This window comes from Hyaena hyaena, unplaced genomic scaffold, assembly GCF_003009895.1.
Source record: "Hyaena hyaena isolate Hyena2069 unplaced genomic scaffold, ASM300989v1 scaffold_1087, whole genome shotgun sequence".
Taxonomy (NCBI): domain Eukaryota; kingdom Metazoa; phylum Chordata; class Mammalia; order Carnivora; family Hyaenidae; genus Hyaena; species Hyaena hyaena.
In genome coordinates this window covers 450,040-470,902 of record NW_024081700.1, presented here as the reverse complement: position 1 = coordinate 470,902, position 20,863 = coordinate 450,040, and the positions used below count along the sequence as shown (strand labels likewise).

The window sequence follows — 20,863 nt, the reverse complement described above, 5'->3', positions numbered from 1 at the left end:
CCAGTTTCCGGCTCCCTGCTACTAACAATCCCTTCAGGGTGCCTCTCCTCCTGTGTTATCGTAGGGAGAAGCAGGCCGCACCTGCACTTTGCTTAGACATCTGCTCAGCTAAATATCTGGTTTTGTCCCTCACAAGTTCTCCCACACGATACTGAGCACCGTGCAGCCAAGCTCCGGGCCCCCCTCCTCCGTCTCCGCGGCTGTTTCCCTTCCTCCTCTGGGGCCTCAACGGCAGTGCCTGTGGCCCTGTGGCCCCTTCCCTGCACGCCGCTCAGAACTCCGGCCCCCCCTGCCCCCAGCCCAGTTCCAAAGCTGCTTCCACGTCTTCAGGCCTTTGTTACAGCAGCTCCCCACGCCTGGTACCAGCCTGCCTGGGTCAGCTCGGCCAGTGTGACAAAATGCCACGGCTGGAGGGCAGACGCTAGTTTTCTGCCAGGTCTGAAAGCCAGGGTGTTGGCAGGGGTGGTTTCTTCCGGACTCTGTTCCTGGCTTGCAGACGGCGGTCTTCTCCACGCGTCCTCACCTGATGAGAGAGAGAGCCTTGGTGTCCCTTCCTCTTCTTTTTTTTTTTTTTATGTTTTATATTTATTTCTAGGAGAGAGAGAGACAGCGTGAGCAGGGGAGGGTCAGAGAGAGAGGGAGTCACAGACTGAAACAGGCTCCAGGCTCTGAGCTGGCAGTCAGCACAGAGCCCGACGCGGGGCCCGAACCCACGAACCGTGAGATCATGACCTAAGCGAAAGTCGGACGCTTAACCGATTAAGCCACCCAGGCGCCCCTCCCTTCCTCTTCTTAGAAGGCCTGCTGGACCAGGCCCACCCTATGACCTCATTTAACCTTAATCACCTCCTTCAAGGCCCTGCTGTCACAAGGGGGTGTTGGGCTTCAACACAGGAATTTGGGGGACACCAGTCAGTCCGTAACAGGCAACTGTAATAGGAGGGACAACGTGATGAATCTGAAGGTCATATTTAGGGAAAGGCCGTTGAAGTCTGATTGGCGCGGTGGCAGGAATGGAGTGCGTGGACCTTCGTGTTCTGAGAGTATCAAAGAATTACCTTTGTCTTTTAAAGGACGGAATATATTTGCCTATGGATCAGCGTCAGGTTGAAATTCAGGGGCTCCTAGGATATCCAGGCTGGAGGAATAGCTTCTGAATGAGCTAGGCGCTGTGGACAGACGTGGCTGGAGGTGGGGGAGCCTTGGGCTAGGTGGCTCTGTGTCCTGGCGTTCCCCACCGGCAGGGTCACTGTTAGTTTGCTGACCTCTTGTCTGGTTCAAGAGAAAGGTCCTATTTAATGTCAAGTTCCAAGATTAGGTGTTACCTCCTGCATCACGGATTCATTTTGATGTGTCTGAGCCGGGGCCTTCCCCTCCTCTTGCTGGGGAGCGACTGGCCTGGGCTGGGATCGGGTCTGCAGAGCTCTGGGTCAGAAGAGCAGGGCCCGGCCGTGCCGGCCGCTGTGCTGGTGGGCTCCCGTGCAGTGGCCGAGGGCGGGGTTGTGGTTCCCTGGGCAGCCCTGCCGGGTCCTCCTGGGCAGCGGCCCGGAGCCCTCTGTCTGTAACTTCAGTCCGTTCTTAGTAGAGGCACTGACCGCTGTGACCTAGTTTCTTAACGTAGGGCAGTTCAGTTAATTCTGTTAGTCACCTCAACCGTTGGGGGCTTGGGGGAGCAGTGGTGCTCACGTCTTTCTGTCTGAGTTTGAAGTCAGACTTCTAGAGATTGGCTTTCCTCGTTGTGCTCAGCTCAGTTTAATACAGAAAGAGAGGCTCATTTTGTGACTGTCTAACTGACTGAGAGGGTTGGAAGGCTGCTGGGTGGTTATGCCTGGTCAGTGATGGGTCTAGTTATGCAGCTGATGAGACAGTTCTGAGCGCCAGGTCTCTGTAGAAGGAAACCGAGAGATTTACACATTAGTTTGCACAAAGGTTCATGTTATTTTAGTTCGTTTGTTTTTACTTGTTAGGATGCCTGGCAGTGACCTGTATGATTAGGTGTTAGTTTTTCATTTATTTGTGTTGTGTGGGGTTTTTTTCAATAATAAGAGATGGAAGCAATTACATTCTTACTTAAAATTATAATGACTAATATTTATTTGTTTCTAAAATTTGTGCCAGAAATGGTTGTACGTGTTGTGAGCCAGGCTGGGAGGTAGGGACTCTGGTTACCGCCCACAGGGAGGTGGGTGCTGTGGGACGAGCCCCCTTGCTTGGTGGGCCCCAGAGCTCACTCCCTGCTGCTGTCAAGGGTATGCAGGCTCCCTGGCTTCTGCCTTAGTTCTCACATCTATGACTTCATTCTTCATTCTGCTTAGTTGATTGCGTGTGATCATTAAGAGAAAAATTCATTTTTTGCATTAATTTTTGTAATAGGAATTAGAGCTGCTGGTCCCTTGTGTTGTTGTCACCAGTGGCTTCAGGCCCAATCTGCACACTTGTCTACTTCAAAGGTCCTTGTGAGCTTTTATCTCAGGTTTCAGTCGCCAGCGTGGGTTAGCGCCAAGGACTGTTACTTCACCCCTGAGCACAAAGTACTGATGTTTCCGTTTGGCCACTCCTTCCGTATTCATTGTATGTCATATTCCACAACGAGAACTTCCCTGTGTCAGTTACCTGGTTACCCTGATGTCCCGCTTGCATTGGAAACGCAGGGTAAATGCCTCGTTCTTTCCCTTTAAGTTCCTCCTGTGGCCGTGCAGCACTTCTCCGCGTACGACCAGTGAGATGGCTCCCTTGAGCCTCACTGTGTACTCGCTTACGCTTAATGACTTGTCATTAGCCAGTCTTGTGTCTGTTATTGTACTGCTCGGATTTTCCCATCTCTGACAAGGGAGAGCTGCTTCAGTTTGACCCTGCACGGTCACTGTGATGGCTTCCTTGCTTTTGGAAAAAATGTTGTGGCTCAGCTTGTGCAGTTCTTGTCCTAGGCCTGGCGTCAGCCACTTCTCCTGACTCCTGGCTCCTGCAGTGGGAAGAGGTATTCAGAAACATGATCTGCATGTTAGGGGTTCCATTGTTTCAAGGTCATGTCAGTGAATAGTTAAGGTTTTGTTTTATAGTTTGTTTAATATTGATATTTTCCTAACAGTAGTTTATGATTACAGAGTTTCTACTTAAGTTGAAATTTCTCTCTTTAACATTAAAAATGTGTGTTCCTCCCATTAATATAATTACTCACTTGATTTTCTCTTTCTAGTTTTATAATACTAACATTATCACCAATCATATGATTTCTTTGCATTCATTTTTGTCCTTTAGGTATTTCCCACAGTGACGTGTAGTCAAATTACTTTGTTTTAAAGTCACTTGAAATAGTTTAAGCCAAAAACTTAATATATTTATATTCATTTGTTTTATTTTCTCTTCATGTTTTAGGCATTTATTTTTCAATTTGTTGTTGTTAGAGAGAATGTGACTGTGCGCGTGGAGGAGGGGCAGAGGGAGAGTGAGTCTTAAGCAGGCTCCATGTTGAGAAGAAGCTCGACACAGGGCTTGATTCCATGATCCTGGGATCATGACTTAAGCCAAAATCAAGAATCGGGTACTCCACTGACTGAGCCACCAGGTGCCCCCTTTTTCATTGTGTGTGTGTGTGTGTGTGTGTGTGTGTGTGTGTCTGTGTCTGTGTCTGTGTTTTAGTTTATTTTGAGACAGAAAGTAGAGGAGGGACAGAGAGGGAGGAAGAGAATCTCAAGCAGGCTCCATGCTGTCAGTGCGGAGCCTGGCGTGGGGCTCCATCTTACAAACGTTAGATCATGACCTGAGCTGAAATGAAGTCAGATGCTTAACTGACTGAGCCACTCAGGTGCCCCTATTATTATATTTTTAAAAATAGAAGCAAATATGTGGATATATTTCTCACTGTTTCTTTAGTAGCAGGATACTTTGCATTTCAGTATCTTGTTTTTTTTCACTTATTATATCTTGGCAGTCATGCCACAGCAGTATGTAGAGATGTTTCTTGTTCTTTTTTTTTAAAAGTGTATTGTCAGGACACCTGCGTGGCTCATTTTGTTAGGCGTCCGACTTTGGTCAGGTCATGATTCACAGTTCGTGGGTTGGATCTCTGCCTTGGCCTCTGTGCTGACAGCTCAGGGCCTGGAGGCTGCTTTCGATTCTGTGTCTCCCTCTCTCTCTGCCCCTCCCCTGCTCACACTGCCTCTCTTCTCAGAAAAGAATAAACGTTAAGTGTATTATCTTTTGAGAAATAAGTAGTACTTTTTACCAACATACTTGCCAATTCCAGGGCTTTAGTTTGTTGGTATAGACCCCATTTTGCATCATGTATCATTTTCCCTTCAATCTAAAGAGCTTCCTTTCAACAATTTTTTGTAGTGCAGGTCTGCTGATGAATTCTCTTGGCTTTTTTGTTTGTCTGAAACTGACTTTGTTTTGCCTTCATATTTGAAAGAAATCTTTACTGGATATAGAATTTGAAGTTGACAGATTTGTTTTTGCAGCACATTTACTATGTGGTCCCATAGTCATCGGGCCCATATAGTTTCTGAAGATATCTGCAGTCATTCTTAGTTCCTCTTTCTGTAGAATTTTTTCTTTTATGTTTATCTATTTTGGGGAAAGAGTAAGAGAGTGAGAGCACAAGTGTGTGATTGGGGGAGGGGCAGAGAGAGAGGAGAGAGAGAATCCCAAGCAAGCTTTGTGCTGTCAGTGCACAGCCCAACATCGGGCTTGATCCCATGAACCGTGAGATCATGACTTGAGCTGAAATCAGGAGTCAGATACTTAACCAACTGAGCTGTCCATGCGCTCCTCTGTAGAGTCTTTTCTTTCTTTTCTTTTTTTGGGGTACTTTTATCTCTGGTTTCAAATTGTTTCATTATGATGTGCTAGGGTGGTTTCCTTTGTTTTTCTACTGCTTGAGATTTGTTGATCTTCATGGAACTTTGGGTTGGTTTTCATCAAATTCAGAAAATTTTTGTTCATTTTTTCTTTTTTTTTTTTTGAAATGTTTTTAATTTATTTCTGAGAGAGAGAGAGAGAGACAATGTGAGCAAGGGAGGGTCAGAGAGAGAGGGAGACACAGAATCTGAATCAGGCTCTAGGCTCTGAGCTAGCTGTCAGCACAGAGCCTGACGTGGGGCTTGAGCCCACGAACTGTGAGATCATGACCTGAGGCAAAGTCGGCCGCTTAACTGACTGAGCCACCCAGGTGCCCCTTGTTCATTTTTTCAAATACTTTCTCTGTTTCCTCCTATCTGTCCCCCTCTGTGATTTCAAATCTATATACTACAAATTGTTTAGCATTATACTATGGGTCATATAGACTTTGCTTTATTTACTTATTCAAACATTTTTTCCGGTTTCTGTCTTTTTGTTCTTCATTTTATTTAAAAATTTTTTTAAAATGTTTATTCATTTTGACATAGACAGAATTCGAGTGGGGGAGGGGCAGAGAGAGAGGGAGACACAGAATCTGAAGGAGGCTCTAGGCTCTGAGCTGTCAGCACAGAGCCCAACGCAGGGCTCAAACTCACAAACTGTGAGATCATGACCTGAGCTGAAGTCGGGCGCTTAACCAACTGAGCCACCTAGGCATCCCAGGACAAATTATTTATTTATTTATTTATTTATTTATTTTTTACAAATAGTTTATTGTCAAATTAGTTTCTACATAACACTCAGTGCTCATCCCCAAAGTGCCCTCCTCCATGCCCATCCCCCCCTCCCCCCCACATCCATCAGTCCTCAGTTTTTGTCAGCATTCAAGAGTCTCTCATGGTTTGCCTCTCTCCCTTTCCCCCACCATTTCCGCCCTTCTTCTCCCCCTTGTTCCTCCGTCAAGTTCCTCCTAATCCTCCTATACGTGCAAACATATGATATTTGTCCTTCTCTGCCTGACTAATAAATTACATTCTTATTTAAAAATTTTTATGTCCATAGGTAGAAAAAGTAGCATGTTAGGGGCACTGGGCTAGCTCAGTCAGTAGGGCACATGATTCTTGATCTCAGAGTTATGAGTTTGAGCCTCACATTGGGTGTAGAGATTACTTAAAAATCTTAAAAAAAGAAAGTAGTATGTATAGGATGGAGCCATCATTATCTTCCTCCTGAATGCTGAGGAATTAGATTTTTTCTTTTTTTTTTTTTTTAAAGATTTTATTTTAAGTAATCTCTGCACCCAACGTGGGGCTTGAACTCACAACCCTGAGATCAAGAGTCATATGTTCCTCTGACCAAGCAGAACAGCTTATTAGGCACAAGGCCTTCCTTACAGCTGTGTCTGTGTCACAGAGTATGAGCCCTTATGTCATAGTTGTTCTTTGAACATGATTAAAAGTGTTTTTGTTTTATTTTACCCATATGGAAATTTTTAGAAGTTTCACATTAAAAAATTTTTTTTTAATGTTTTTATTTTATTTTTGAGTGAGAGATTGCGAGAAGTGGAGGGGCAGAGAGAGAGGGAGACAGAATCTGAAGCAGGCTCCAGGCTTTGAGCTGTCAGCACAGAGCCTGATGCGGGGCTTGAGCTCACAGACTGCGAGATCATGACCTGAGTCGAAGTCAGATGCCCATTCAACTGAGCCACCCAGGTGCCCCTAGAAGTTTCACTTTTATGAGAGTTTAATGAGCTTATTGAATAACATAAGGTGAGATGAAATGTATGTGTGTGAGAAATAGTAATGTTTTCCAACATATAATAAATTGCTTAGTATTAAAATTTTTTTTTAAGTTTTACTTATTTATTTTGAGAGGGATCATGAGCAGGGGGGGGCAGAGAAAGAGAGAGAGAGAGAGAGAGAGAGAGAGAAGGCAGGCTCTGTGCTGTCATCGTGGAGCCTAATAGGGCTTGAACTCATGAACTTGAGATCATGACCTGAGTTGAAATCAAGAGTCTGGACTCTTAACAGACTGAACCACCCAGGTGCCCCCACTTAGTTTGGTTTAAAAGTATATTTGATACATTTGTTACTTTAATGGTCTTTAGAAATAGGAAAGAACTGAAAATCATACCCCAGGAAGAACAATCCAGGAAGTGGAAATGCCCGGTTGGCATTTGGTGGTTTTCCTTGTGGTGTCCACTGCTGAGTTAGGGTCACCCTCCAACGGTTGGTTTGCTGTAGTTGCGAAATGTGCCAGGCTGGGTGAAATCATATTCTGCAGGTTAACTTAGTGCAGAAGCTGTTTTTTTGTGTTCAGCATTTTAGTTTTAAGACCAAAAGACTAAAGAAATTGGAGATAGACAATTGCAAAAATAATGTAACATGAAAATTCTGTAATAAAAATTCGTAAAGTTCACATATCATAATTTTGCTGTACTCTTTCAGGTAAAGATTGTAAAGTCTTAGGGTAAAGAAAGTAAATTGCTCATCTGAGCAGAAAACACAGGCACGTAGCAAATTCTAAGACTATGTAAATAAGCATGTTTGTCAGCAACTGTAAGATTTGAGTTTTCCAAGAGGTTATAAGCAACGATAGAATTGCAAAAAGACTGTATGGTCAGTGTTCAGGATCTAGCCATCTTCCCTCACAGTTTAAGTGAAGTGCATGATGGAAAGACTTTTTATTTTACTTTAATCAGTCCAACGGTCATCTCCGTTCTGGCAGTTAGCTGAGAAATGGCAGAAAGCAGTATTTGACCTCAGCTCTATGTCAGGAACAAAATAAGTACAGGCCATTTCTTGTAAAAGAACCATCCAAAGATTGCTTGGAGCTCAAAAACGTCAGAGGAAAATCACCTTTACAAAACCTTTTTTGTTTGTAAAAAAAAAAAAAAAAAAAAAGATTTTTTAAAATGTTTGTTTATTTTTGAAAGAGAGAGACAATGGGGGAGGGGCAGAGAGAGGGAGTGAGAGAATCCCAAGCTGACTCTGCAGTTGCCAGTGCAAACCCTGATGTGGGGCTTGAACCCACGAACTGTGAGATCACGGAGCTGAAACCAAGAGTCAGACTCTTAACTGACTGAGCCCCAGGCGCCCTGTAGTGCACGTCTTAAGCAGGGCTGTGGAAGTGTTGGGAAGCACAGCTCTAGAGTTCTTCCAGCGCATGTGTGTGCACTCAGGGAAGGTAGTCATCTTCTTGTATCATCTGGGTCCCCTGCTTTACTTTTTGCTTAAGTTGTTTTATAAGTAACAGGAGTAAGAATAAAGCAGAAAGTTAAAGTGATATTATTAAAAATTTTGATATTTCTTAAAAAATTTTTGTTTTTAATTTAATTTTTTTTAATGTTTTTTAATGTTGTTAATTTTTTTGAGAGAGAGACAAAGTGCAAGCAGGAGAGGGGCAGAGAGGGAGACACAGAATCTGAAGCAGCTCCAGGCTCTAAGCTGTCAGCACAGAGCCTCATGTGGGGCTTGAACTTGTGAACTGTAATTTCATGACCTGAGCTGAAGTCAGATGCTCAACTGACTCAGCCACTCAGGAGCCCCTGTACCTGTTTATTTAAACAAAAAATTTTTAATGTTTATTATTTATTTGTTTATCTAATGTTTGTTTATTTTTGAGAGAGAGAGACAGAGACAGAGAATGAGTGGGGAAGGAGCAGAGAGAGAGGGAAACACAGAATCTGAAGCAGCTCCAGGCTCTGAGCTGTCAGCACAGAGTCCGACACAGGGCTTGAACTCATGAACTGTGAGATGATGACCTGAGCTAAAGTCAGACGCTCAACCAACTGACCCACCCAGGTGCCCCTGTATCTCTTTATATCAAGTAAATTTTGGCACATAGAATAAAATTAAAAGAATATTGATATGCTCTTAGCAAGTGGGATGATGGAGGTTCTTGAGGCAGAATATTGTGAGTTGCAGCCCCTCCTGTGAGTGACGCTGGATGAGACTATTATGCTTCCTCTTTCTCTTTAGAAATGTTTTTCTCCACATTTGAGGCACCTGGGTGGCTCAGTGGGTTGGGCCTAGACTCTTGATTTCAGCTCAGGTACTGAGTGCAGAGCCTGCTTGGGATTCTCTCTCTCCCACGCTTTTTGCCCCTCTCCTGCTTGTGTTTGTGCTCACTCTCTTTCTCTCTCTCTCTCAAAAATAATTAATTAAAAAAATGTTTTGTTCACTGATTCCTGATTTTTGAGAAATTTGATTGAATATTGTCTGTGAAGACTTGCGATTTGAGGCTTCAGTTTTACTCTCAATTTTGCCATCATCCTTGGCCTCAAGTGCTGTTCTTTCTCGGCATTCATCTTTCAGTTCAGTGATTGTGAAAGTCTGTCCTGTTGGCTTTCTTCTCGTTGCCATTTTGGGCGGAAAACGGGAAGTTCTTGGCTGTCATGTTGAAGATGGTTTGCAGTGAGTCTCTGCAGTGAGCAAGAAGACCGGAGGATGGTGACATCACCACACTGCTTCTTCATCTTCCAGGCGGCTCCCTTTCCTCTGTTTCCTCACTGTCTGGGGGGGTTTTGGCATAGGTGGAAAAACTGCTCAGTCTGATGAATAATTCTTAGGATGACAGTGTGGTCGTGATAGATGAAAACAAGACTGCTCAGGTCCTCCTTGGGTCTTAGATAATACCAGGGTCTAGTGGGCCCATGTAGTAATTGCAAAATAAAATATGTTCTACTCTGTTTCTTAGAGAAGTAAGTAAATCTTTTCTTTGTGTTTTAGAAGACCCATCAGAGAGAAAATTTATGAAACATCAGCTCTGAAGTAGTCATAACTGCTTAAAAAGAAGCGACAATCACGTTGGGTCCAGCAGACCCTGATAACGTACCCAGAGTTAAGGCGATGCTGTGGTTAATGACAAAGGCACGTCTCAGAGAGACTTATGTGTGGATGTTGCCTTTGATTTCATATTTCGGACATAGATTTTCTTCGGATATCACTTAACTTTTTGCAGACAATCATTATCAATTCACTTTGCACAGCAGATTAAAAGCCCAGAATTACTGTGAATTTATGGGCCCAAAATCCATCAGGGATAATTCATTGGGAAACTTTAAACTCAGGTTCGAGATGATTTATAAAAAGAAACTAAAAAGACTCTTTTTACAAATATTAAGGAATTAATTTATTACAAATTATTAAGGAAAAATTTATTTAAAAGTGGAAAATCATGAAGATGAAATATTTGAACTTAAATAAAAAGAAGAGCATAGAAAATGTGCATGTGTCTGAAAGAATAGAAGTTATTGAGAAACTAAAATTTAGTAATTTAAATGTCATGTACACAGTGAAATAACTTGAAGCAAAATTCATTAAGAAGGACAGCAGCATCATTAGGGAAATGAGTTGCGTAAAAAATGTTTAGGGATTGAGAATGTTTCTGGAGGAAAGCGTGTTGTGAACGGCTGGGGATGGATTTGGTGTGGGCAGTTGGGCGTGCGGCCGGCAGGCCTGAGGTCACAGCTCTGGACGATGCTATAAATGCTCCTTTCTGGCCCTTTCCCTCTTAGCTGGAGGACCCCGACGGAGAGAGGACAGCGCCCTCCTCGCAGCCACAGCAGGAGCTGGACGGCGACCGTCCAGAACAGCCTGGGGTTATCACGGAGGTATTCTTCCAGCTTCTCTGTTAAAGCGTGTTCCTCGCGAAGGGGTTTCCCCCTGTACTATAGAACCAGAGAGCGGACTCAGGATCTGTGGGCCCGTCTCTAAGAGCAGACTCGAAGCAAAGAAAGCAGGCTGGCCGAGTAGCTTCCCCGGAGACCCTGCTGCCCTGGTGCAGGAAGCCTCTCTGGGGACCTTTCTGATGGACCCCAATCTCTCTGGGGACCTCTCATCTTTTTCCCCAATGTTAAAGAGAGAAAGTTGCCTGTGTGTGCCGGGGATGGCGGTCACGTGTGACTTCCCTCACTCACCCGTTGCCCTTTGGTTGCAGCATGTTTCCTGGGCCTGGCCATCATCTCTCCCGTGGCCCCAGCTTCTGCCCCAGGGCCTGACGTGAATCCCACATGTGATGGGTTACTTACTTATATTTGTTTGTTTGTTTTGTTTTAGCGTTTGGAAGGAAATTAATTTTTAAACAATTCAGACACTGAACTGACTGGTTTCAAAGTGTTGTTTTAAAGGTCTGTATTATAAACAATTTTTTTAGGTAGGCTCCACGCCCAGTGTGGCGCTTGAACTCAGAACCCTGAGCTAAAGAATCGCATGCTCTACCAGCTGAGCCAGCAAGGCGCCCCTAAAGCCTGTATTTCAGATGTTTGATTCTGGTGGGACTCACTCAGTCTACATTACTTAAGTCAGTGAGCAAGTTTGGTTTTTAATCTGCATTACTACAGGAGAGATCTAGATTGTAGGAAAAATGGTCTCTGGTGGGGTCCATAAAACTCACCCTTAAATACACATTTTTATACTTGTCTTAACCTATGACATCTAGCATGTGCACAGAGAAGTAGAAAGTACATAAAGTGTACGTACAGCCTAACAAATGAATACACAGTAGTATGGTCCTTCTGCGGGTAAGAAATAGGACAGTGCTGGACGTGGAATCTTCCTCGGGTCCTGCTGCCCTCCTTCCCATATCCCAGAGTCAACACCATCCTGATTCCCGTGGCTGTTATGCTGTAGAACTTTGTGTCATTGGATCAGACATGATTCTGGTCTTTTTTATCCTTTCCCTTCTGATATCTTTGCATCTTTGTGGTTTAGATGTATGTTGTGGTAAGCAGCACGGCGTTGATATTTAAAAATTATTCTCACAATTTTTTTTAGCGGATAGTTTTTTTTTTAAATAAATGTTTATTCATTTTTGAGAGAGAGCGCGAGAACGAGAACGAGTGGGGGAGGGGCAGAGAGAGGGGGGGCAGAGGATCCCAAGCAGGCTCTGCGCTGACAGCAGCGAGTCCAGTGTGGGGCTCCAGCTCCTGAATTGTGAGGTCATGATCTGAGCTGAAGTCAGACAGTCAACTGACCGAGCCACCCAGGCACCCCTGTGGATAGTTTAATTCATTTACATTTAATATAAACTCTGATGTGTTTGAGCTTACATTTCATTGGATTATTTTTTATCAGGGGATTTCTTTTTTTTAATTCTCCCTTTACCCATTTTGAAATAATAACTCAGTTTCTCTTCTTTTAATGGTGGAAGCTTATTACATACAACATTTATACTTCTCTACGTCTAAATTTAATCAACAGCTTTACTCTGATAGTACAAGGATGTTAGAATAAACTTTATAATTCCCTCAGTGTATACTTTCGTCTTTTTTTTATTGTAAAATACACTTAACATAAAATTTACCATCTTAACCATTAAAAAGTTTTAAAAAATGTTTGTTTATTTTTGAGAGGGAGTGAGGGGCAGAGAGAGAGGTTAGACAGAGAATTGGAAGCAGGCTCCAAGCTCTGAGCTGTCAGCACAGAGCCCGATGCGGGGCTTGAACTCATGAACCATGATATCATGACCTGAGCCATAATCAAGAGTGGGACGCTTAATCAGCTGAGCCACCCCAGTACCCCTGTGCTTTCATGTTTAAAACTGGACATTCCTGTTACCTTTTCCCATTGGGGAAAAAAAACCTTAATTTGAAAAAGGATCCATAATGATAGTTTAACTGGCTCTGCCGCTCCCCTTTGAACACTGTGGTTCCACATTGTTGCCCTCACAGATAGAGGCTGCTTGCGTGTGCATCTTCACCGCAGTGCTGACTGAGTGCTTCCTGGGCACCACAGATGTGTGTTTAGGGAGCAGCGGGAGCCCTCGCAGGGGTGGAGGCAAGCCTTGAAACCGGCACAGAGGCTGGGGAGGCCCCAGAGGAACTAAAGGAGAGACGCATAGCTGTTCAAGGGATTTGTGTTCCTGGTGCGTGAAGCAGGTGCCCAGTGGGACATCGAGCGGGGCTGCACCCTGCAGGGATTTTATGCCAAGGGCAGTGGACGCACGGAGTTCTCCAAGAGAGTGTGATGAGGTCAGATTTGTTTTCTGAATGTATCACCTGGCCTCCAAGCCAGTGACTGCAGACTAGACCGCATGGCCATGGGGGGCAGTCAGCCGAGCTCAGGGGAATGGCGGAATGCCAGGATGGCCTCGAGCTACTGTAGGACCCCGTGAGGGGAGGCAGGAATAGGACTGTGCGGTTTGGGAGTGCTGTTGACTGAGGTAGCTAATGTTGGAGGAGCCCGAGTTTGGGCAAGAAAATTTCAGTTTGGTTTGAGTCCGAGGTGCCTTGTAGGCAAGCCCCAGAGAAGGTCTGGGCTGTCATGCAGGGGGAGCTGGGAGGCCTGTGGCTGTAGCAGCCTGCTCCTGGTGGGGTGTGCTCTGGGCTGCAGGGGGGCGTGCTCCAGGCTCCAGGGGGGACGTGCTCCGGGCTCCAGGTGGGGTGTGCTCCGGGCTCCAGGAGGGAGGTGCTCCGGGCTCCAGGTGGGGTGTGCTCTGGGCTCCAGGTGGGGTGCGCTCTGGGCTGCAGGGGGGCGTGCTCCGGGCTCCAGGGGGGACGTGCTCCGGGCTCCAGGGGGGCGTGCTCCAGGCTCCAGGAGGGAGGTGCTCTGGGCTGCAGGTGGGGCGTGCTCTGGGCTCCAGGTGAGAGAAGGTCTGGGCTGTCATGCAGGGGGAGCTGGGAGGCCTGTGGCTGTAGCAGCCTGCTCCTGGTGGGGTGTGCTCTGGGCTGCAGGGGGGCGTGCTCCAGGCTCCAGGGGGGTCGTGCTCTGGGCTCCAGGTGGGGTGTGCTCCGGGCTGCAGGGGGGCGTGCTCTGGGCTATGGGTGGGGCGTGCTCCAGGCTCCAGGAGGGGTGTGCTCCAGGCTCCAGGAGGGACGTGCTCTGGGCTGCAGGGGGGCATGCTCTGGGCTCCAGGTGGGGTGTGCTCCGGGCTGCAGGGGGGCGTGCTCCGGGCTCTAGGGGGTTCGTGCTCTGGGCTCCAGAGGGGCATGCTCCGGGCTCCAGGGGAGGGCGTGCTCTGGGCTCCAGGGGGGACGTGCTCCAGTTGGGCAGGGGCTAGCTGGGGAGAAGAGACTGGGATGCTCAAAGAAGGCCTGTAGCTTTTCCCTCTGGAGTGTTGATGCTGAAAGTTTTCCCGGAGTTGGAAATGTTAAGACAAACATTTTCTATGGCTCTTGACATACGTTGTCAGAATATCTTTTAAGAAAAAGTTATACCAACTTATTCTCTCATTGACAGTGTTTGGTTATTTCTCCATGACCTTGGTGATATTGAGGACCAACATTATCACCAACTTTTGTCAATTTAGTTGCTATAAAATAATGTTGCAAATTTACATCTTCAGGTTTGTTCAGCTTTTATTGGCACCCACCTCTTCCAGGCTTTTAATGTGTGTTTTCCCCCCGTAAGTATCACTCCCCTCCTTTGACTGAGGGGCAAATAGCCCGGGAGGGTCACACTGCTGTCCTGTGTATACCTGTAGTCTCTCTCTCTGGGGTTTTCTGCTTTACCCCAGGCCACTTAAACAGGCTGAATATGGGGCGCCTGAATGGCTCAGTCGGTTGAGCGTCAGACTTTGGCTCAGGTCATGATCTCACAGTTTGTGAGTTCGAGCCCAGTGTCAGGCTCTGTGCTGAATGCTTGCTCAGAGCCTGGAGCCTGTTTCGGATTCTGTGTCTCCTCTCTCTGCCCCTCCTCCGCTCATGCTCTGTCTCACTCTGTCTTCAAAAAAATAAATAAATGTAAAAAAATTAAAAAGAAAACAGGCTGAATGTTCCTTCATAGGTATTACTTTTATTGAGATATAAATCACATATATAAAATTCACTGTTCTGAAGTACGTATTTCAGTGGCATTTAGTACAGTCGCTTTGTTGTACAACCATTACAACTGTCTAATCCCAAAACATTTTTTCATTACCCCAAAAGGAACCCCCTCATACCCGTTAGCAGTCATTCCCCATTCCTCTCTCCTTCCAGGCCCTGGCACCCACCGGTCGGCATTCTGTCCCTGTGGATTTGCCTGTTCTGGACATTTCATATTCGCAGAACCACACGGTATGTGTCTGGCATCTGTCACTGAGTGTGTCTTGAAGTTATCAGGGTTGTAGCACGCGCCAGCACATCATTCCTTTTTATGGCTGACTGACACCCCCATGGATGGCTTCGCCACACCGTGTTTCTGCATCCACCTGTCAGTGGACATGTGGTCTGCTTCCTCCTGGCGACTGTGAGTAGTACTGCAAACACTCACGGACCAGCTTTTGTGCAAACACGTTCTCTGTTCTCTCTGGGATGTTGTAATTGTTTTTAGTGACTGTTTTCTCATGGGAGTTCTCTGGTTCACGTCCCTTGCTTTCCTTCTTCAGGAATGTGAACAAGAATGTACACTAGAAATTGCGCAACGGATAAGAAGACCAGAAGATGAGGTCGGCGCACAGGAGCAGGTGCCGGCTGAGCTTCAGGGACCCGTGGAGAGGCAGCAGGTCCAGCTGCAGACCCAGGTGACCTGGGATGCTCGGGCCCACGTACAGGTGCTCAGGGGCACGGCCGGTCCCTGCGTAGTCGCCCTGTATCTTACACCAGTGGGTTTTGGGATCTGGGAGGGTTATAGGAAAGGTTTGTCACAGTGGACAGATGTGTGCGGCAGCTCGTTGTGTGTGGGGCCCTTGAAAGGGCAGGTGGACGCGCGAGGACATGCAGGGGCAGTGCATCTGGCCCAGTGCCGCTCAGCACAGCCAGATGTTTCCCTATCATCCGCTGATCCCACTCAGTAAACCCTGGAGGTGCCACCACCGTGAGCAAGGCTGTCCTGGAGGCACATCTGACCCCCCTGGTGCCTGTCACCTACAGGAAGCACGGGGTGCTGTGGACGCGCTCTCGGGGGGGAGGGCGTACATGTCCCCACGGCTCACTGCGGCCTCGCGGTCCTGCAGGACGTCCCTGCCGGCCTCTTGGGAGACGTGTTCTCTGACCATGGCTTCTGCTTATTGCTTTCCTTTATTCATTTTCTTTTCACGTGCTTCCGTGTGCCCCTTAAATGCCTAGTTCTAAGCATGTTTTTCTGTTGTGTGTGTTAATTGGGAATAAAGTATGCTCCCCAGAACCCTGGCCTTCCTCCACTTTCCCCACAGCCAGTGGAAGGAGAAACAGATTCTGCATGTCCTAGCCAGGCACAGAAGTGTGTCCTGTACCCCGTCTGCCCCCTTCCAGAGCAGCACCGTCACTGTCTCTGGTCTGAGCGTGGGATTCCTGTTAGTGTCGTTCACTCAACGCTTCTGGGGGCTCTCTTGCCGCATGTTTTGCCCTCGTTGGCAGTGACCGTCCAAAGCCTCCTGCTGTCCGTATTCTGGTTGTCATTGCATGTTTCTGATGAGGGGCTTGCAGCCTCTGGAATGGCTGCTCACCTTTCTCCAGCCAGCAGGATGGGCCTTGGGCTGGGGGGGTCTGGTCTGCCTGGAGGGAGCTGGGGGGCCATCCTGTGCAGCCCCCGCCGTCCGCAGAGCTGTGGCTTAGGTGGAGGAAGAGGACGTGTGGGCCGGAGGGGCTTCCAGATAGGATCGGGTGGGCAGTTTTCGGCGGCTGGGGAGCTGCTGGGCGGTGCCAGGGCTGCCCGAGGGCAGTGGGGACAACTGAAGTGCTGTGGAGGACGTGCCGTCCCTTGAGTGTGCAAACAGCACGAGGCGGTGGGGTGCCTCTGCAGTGTCTCCGTGGGCCCAGAAACCCCTCTCTCTCCCGCAGCCGGTGCCCTCGCTGGAGCTGGAGGCGCTGCGCCTGAGTCTCAGCAACATGCACACGGCGCAGCTGGAGCTGACGCAGGCCAACCTCCAGAAGGAGAAGGAGACGGCGCTGACGGAGCTGCGGGCCATGCTTAACGGCCGGCACGCCCAGGAGCTGGCCCTGCTGCGCAGCAGACAGCAGCAGGAGCTGGGGCTCGTCAGGGAGCAGCACGCGCGGGAGCAGGAGGCGGCGGCGCTGCGGTGCAGCCGCGAGACGGGTACGGGCTGTGGGCCGGGCGTGCGCCACCGCCACCACCACGTGTCTGCTTCGGGGAGGGAAGCTGGTGCCCTGCAGGAGCGCCTCCCAGGGACCGCGTGGATGTGCGGAAGTGCAGGGGTGCCCCTGGGTGGGGCCGCGTGCGCCCTGTCTGCTGGGACCCTGCTGTCCCCTCGCATCTGCTTCTCTAGCCGGCTCGCAGCAGGTTTGGAAGGGATGTTGTGGGAGGTCCCCTGTTCGTGTGCTGGAAGTGTCCGCGTCCGCCTCTGATGGGACTGTGTCTGCGACTGACCTCCTGGACACGCAGCCCCAAGCTTCTCACTTTGCGCCCAGTGGGGCCACGGTGCTCCCGGGGGACAGCTGAGGCATCTTTTCATTTGGTGATTCTCTGGCCGCCTCTGAGCTCTTTGTTTACATCTAAGGCCTACTCGTATGTTTTCATGTTTCTTTTGTACATGTTGCTAGTAACTACTTTTTGTAAACATCAGTTTTATTTTTTTAAAGATAAATTTTTATTCACGTGTATAGATAGTCACTCATGTAAATGCAATCTTATTTCCAGTTGGCATATAATAAGTGGACTTTTGTTATAAATTTCAAGTTCTTTATTCAGTTAGTATATGTAAGTAACTAATAAATGCATGTAGCAGGATATGTTTTAATTTTGTAAATCTGACAATAACACATTGATGCTTTTAATAATGATTAAATAAATGTAAGCATCAGATTTTTAAACAACAGCTTGATTGTGCTGTAATTCACACACCATACAATTCTACCATTCATGGTGTGTGTCTCAGAGTCATGCACACATCCCTACAATCTAAGGTTTCTTTCCCCCCTAGAAAGAAATCCTTGCCCCTGAGCAGTCACCCCACATCCCTCCTTATTTGCCTATTTGTTGAGTTTTTCATTTGAGAAATGAAAGCAGTGTGTGCAGCCCTGGATGTGTTGAAAGCCTTCTCTGCATCTCACCCCCCAACCCAAGAGGGGGCCAGTCTTCCCAGGTTCCAGGGACACTGTCCTGTTTTCTCATGTGGGTTCAAACAAACATAAATAAGTAGTTTGACATCCCCCCATTTTTGTTGATTTTTCATTTATTTTAATTGTATTTATTTTGAGAAAATGAGTACACACAATTGGGGTGGGGAGAGAGGGAGAGAGGGAGAGAGAATCCCAAGCAGCCTCCATACCAGTGCGGAACCTGACTTGGGGCTTAGACCCGTGAACCTTGGGATCATGGCCTGAGCTGAAACCAAGAGTCAGATGCTTAACCGATCGAGCTCCCAGGTGCCCAATTTCCTCATTTTTTAAAATAAAAAATATGCTTTGCCTTAGGCCCCTTTCCAAGCTGTTTCCTCTGTGCTCATCTCTGGTAACAGGACCTATCCTCTGCTCTGTGAGGCTCTGCCACTGGGCTGTGCCCACATGACTTTCCCTCAGAGGCAGCATCTGGCCCTTTGCTTGAGTTCTGGGCTTGCCCAGACCACCCTCACCTTCATGTGCACCGTTGGCTGGCACTAGCTCCACCGTGGCTCTTTCCTGCATCTCTTTCTGGTGCCCATATGTCCAGGTGTGCGTGCATCTCCCAGTGTATGCCAGGCTGTGCCTGTGGGTCCTGCCCCGCCCCTCCTCTGCACCCTCAGCACCTGGTACCTCTTTTCTTATGCTTCTTTCCTCTCGGCTTGGGAGCTGCTGCCTTCTAGAAGGTCTTTACCTGTCTGTCTGCCAGTACCTTGCCTGGAGTCTGGCATGGCGGGAGCCTGAACGACAGGCCCAGCTGCATGGAGGCCTGGGGTGGGGCAGACAGACCAGAAGGGCGAGCCCCTGCCGCTCCAGAGCCAGCTTGTGCTGGGCCGCCAGCCTGGCTGGAAGGCCCTGTCCTGGTCTGGGCGTGAGTATCGTTTGTTAATTAAACCACACGTCGACTTCTTACTTACTCCCTCACACACGTGTGCCCTGTTGTCCTGTTGTGTGGACAGCCTTCCTGTGGAGCAGCCCTCTCACCTCCTGGGTGAGCAGACTGCCGAGAACTCTGATCTGACCTGCGTTTATGTTTTTCTTGTAGCTGAGCTGAAGGAGAAGTTACAGTCAGAAATGGAGAAAAACGTGCGGATAATAGAGGTAGACGTCGTTAGAAATGTCACTCTGTGTATGCAGCGTTTCCCCTTTGTCCTCCATCCCTCCAGCTTGCCCCCCACCCCATCTCCAGGCTCCCCACAGGAAACCCCCTCACCTGGTTCAGACAAAATCCAGTCAAAGCTTTAATTGAATGTGCTGGTAGAAAATGCATTGTCTTTTGTTTTAGAGCCAAAGCATTCTTTAATTTGTACGTTTGAGTTTGTCGGCAAGGCTTGTTTGGGATTTCGTGTGTACTTGTTCTGTAATGTGAAGCCCTTGCACCTCAAGTCTCGTTCCCAAGTGGCGCCCATGGCCTGGCCCTTGTTCTGCTCCAGGACTGATGGATGTCCCTTGCAGGGAGGCACACTGGCACCTGAGTCAAACGTGTGGGTAGAGCATGCAGGTCCTGGGCCCTTGGTTGGGGGAGGCAGTGCAGGGTGTGCAGGGAGGCAGGGCCGCAGTGGGCCCTGAGTGCTGTGCTGACCATACCAGCTTGTCCTGCGGTTGTCCCCTTCTGGGGAAAGAGTTACGTTTTACGGTGTCACAGGAGTCTCTCACTGGAGCTTTTGACCCTGGCAATGGGTCCCTTTTTCAAGGCCACATGTGTAGAAGGGCCTTGTATGCTGGTGATGGCAGAGGAAGTGCTGGTGAGGTTGGGGGACGTGAGGGACATTGGTGAGAGTGGGGACATGTATGACATGGGGCATGTGGGTGTTTATGTCCTGTCTCCTCTGATCAGGCAATTGGTGGAGGCTTGTCCCAGATTGAAGGTTTGTGCCCCAGCTCCCCACCCATCTAAGCTGGACAGTGGGGACTCATTTCTTAGGGCATTTGGGACAAAGCCAGCCCTTGGAAGTGGTCAGGTGACGTCATAGTAGCACCCTGGGTCTTTCATGGGGGACGGTGAACAAATCGTTGAGGGTAACCTCTGCCCCCGCTCTGTTTCTGGGCAGGCGGTCCTTGCTCTGTGTGCCTGCCCTGTCAGTGGGGGGCCACCCGGGGCCCCTGTGCCGATAGTCCTGTCTGGGCGCAGCGACTACCCACACCCACATTGAATGTAACTGGAATTTTTTGCCACAGATCATCAACTATTGGCCCATAGTTGTCTTCTTTCCTTGTTTGAGTTAGACCCTGAAGCAAGACTGGGAATCCGAGAGAGGTTTATGCCTGGAAAACCTACGCAAAGAATTGTCTGAAAAGCATCGGTTGGAGTTGGAGAATTTACAGGACCAGTTTGAGAAAGAATTGGCAGAACAGAAAGCTGAGTTGGACAAGATTTTTCAAGCCAAAAACCAGGCTGAAAGTGAGTTTCTAATTAAAAGGAGCACGTTTAAAGAGGGGACTGATGCTCCAGTGGAATGTAGAACGGAAGTCACGGGCTCGCCGTGCCAGCCTTGCACCTGGCAGAACACCCCGCCTGCGGTGCCAGAGTCACCTGTGGTGGTGGGGACAGGTGTGACAGACGTGGGGCTAGCTGGGCAGCTCGGGCTCAGCCTTGGGAACTCTCCGCGTTCACCACAGATTTGTCCAGCGCCCTAACCTCTCCTGAAACCTTTGTTTCAGAGATGTTTGTCCATGTTCCGTTGTTAAATTGCTCTAAAAAAAGGTAACAATAACTGTGATTGTGTACCTTTTATCCCGGTCACCTGTCACCTGGTGTTGCTGCTGGAGAAAAGGCGGTGCATGCCTGGGCTACTGCACCCCTCTCCAACCCCTCCTCATCCTCCCTGGCCCTCCCTCATCTCCCTGACCCTCCTTGACCCTCCCTGACCCTCCTGATCCTCCCTGACCCTCCTGATCCTCCCTCACCCTCCCTGACCCCCCCCATCCTCCCTCACCCTCCCTCACCCTCCCTGGCCCTCCCTCATCTCCCTGACCCTCCCTCATCCTTCCTGACCCTCCCTCATCCTCTCTGACCCTCCCTCACCCTCCCTCACCCTCCCTCATCCTCTCTGACCCTCCTGATCC

At 48.3% G+C, this 20,863-nt stretch overlaps 1 protein-coding gene across 1 annotated transcript in view; it reads left to right on the top strand.

Moving 5' to 3' along the window:
• Positions 1-20,863, top strand: part of PCNT (pericentrin) — a 122,821-nt gene that overhangs the window by 9,928 nt on the left and 92,030 nt on the right. Inside the window, exons 3-8 of the mRNA XM_039222136.1 lie at positions 10,358-10,453; positions 14,759-14,836; positions 15,148-15,282; positions 16,520-16,775; positions 18,843-18,898; positions 20,024-20,198. Of these exons, the coding sequence (XP_039078067.1) occupies positions 10,358-10,453; positions 14,759-14,836; positions 15,148-15,282; positions 16,520-16,775; positions 18,843-18,898; positions 20,024-20,198 (796 nt within the window). The remainder of the gene's footprint in view (positions 1-10,357; positions 10,454-14,758; positions 14,837-15,147; positions 15,283-16,519; positions 16,776-18,842; positions 18,899-20,023; positions 20,199-20,863) is intronic.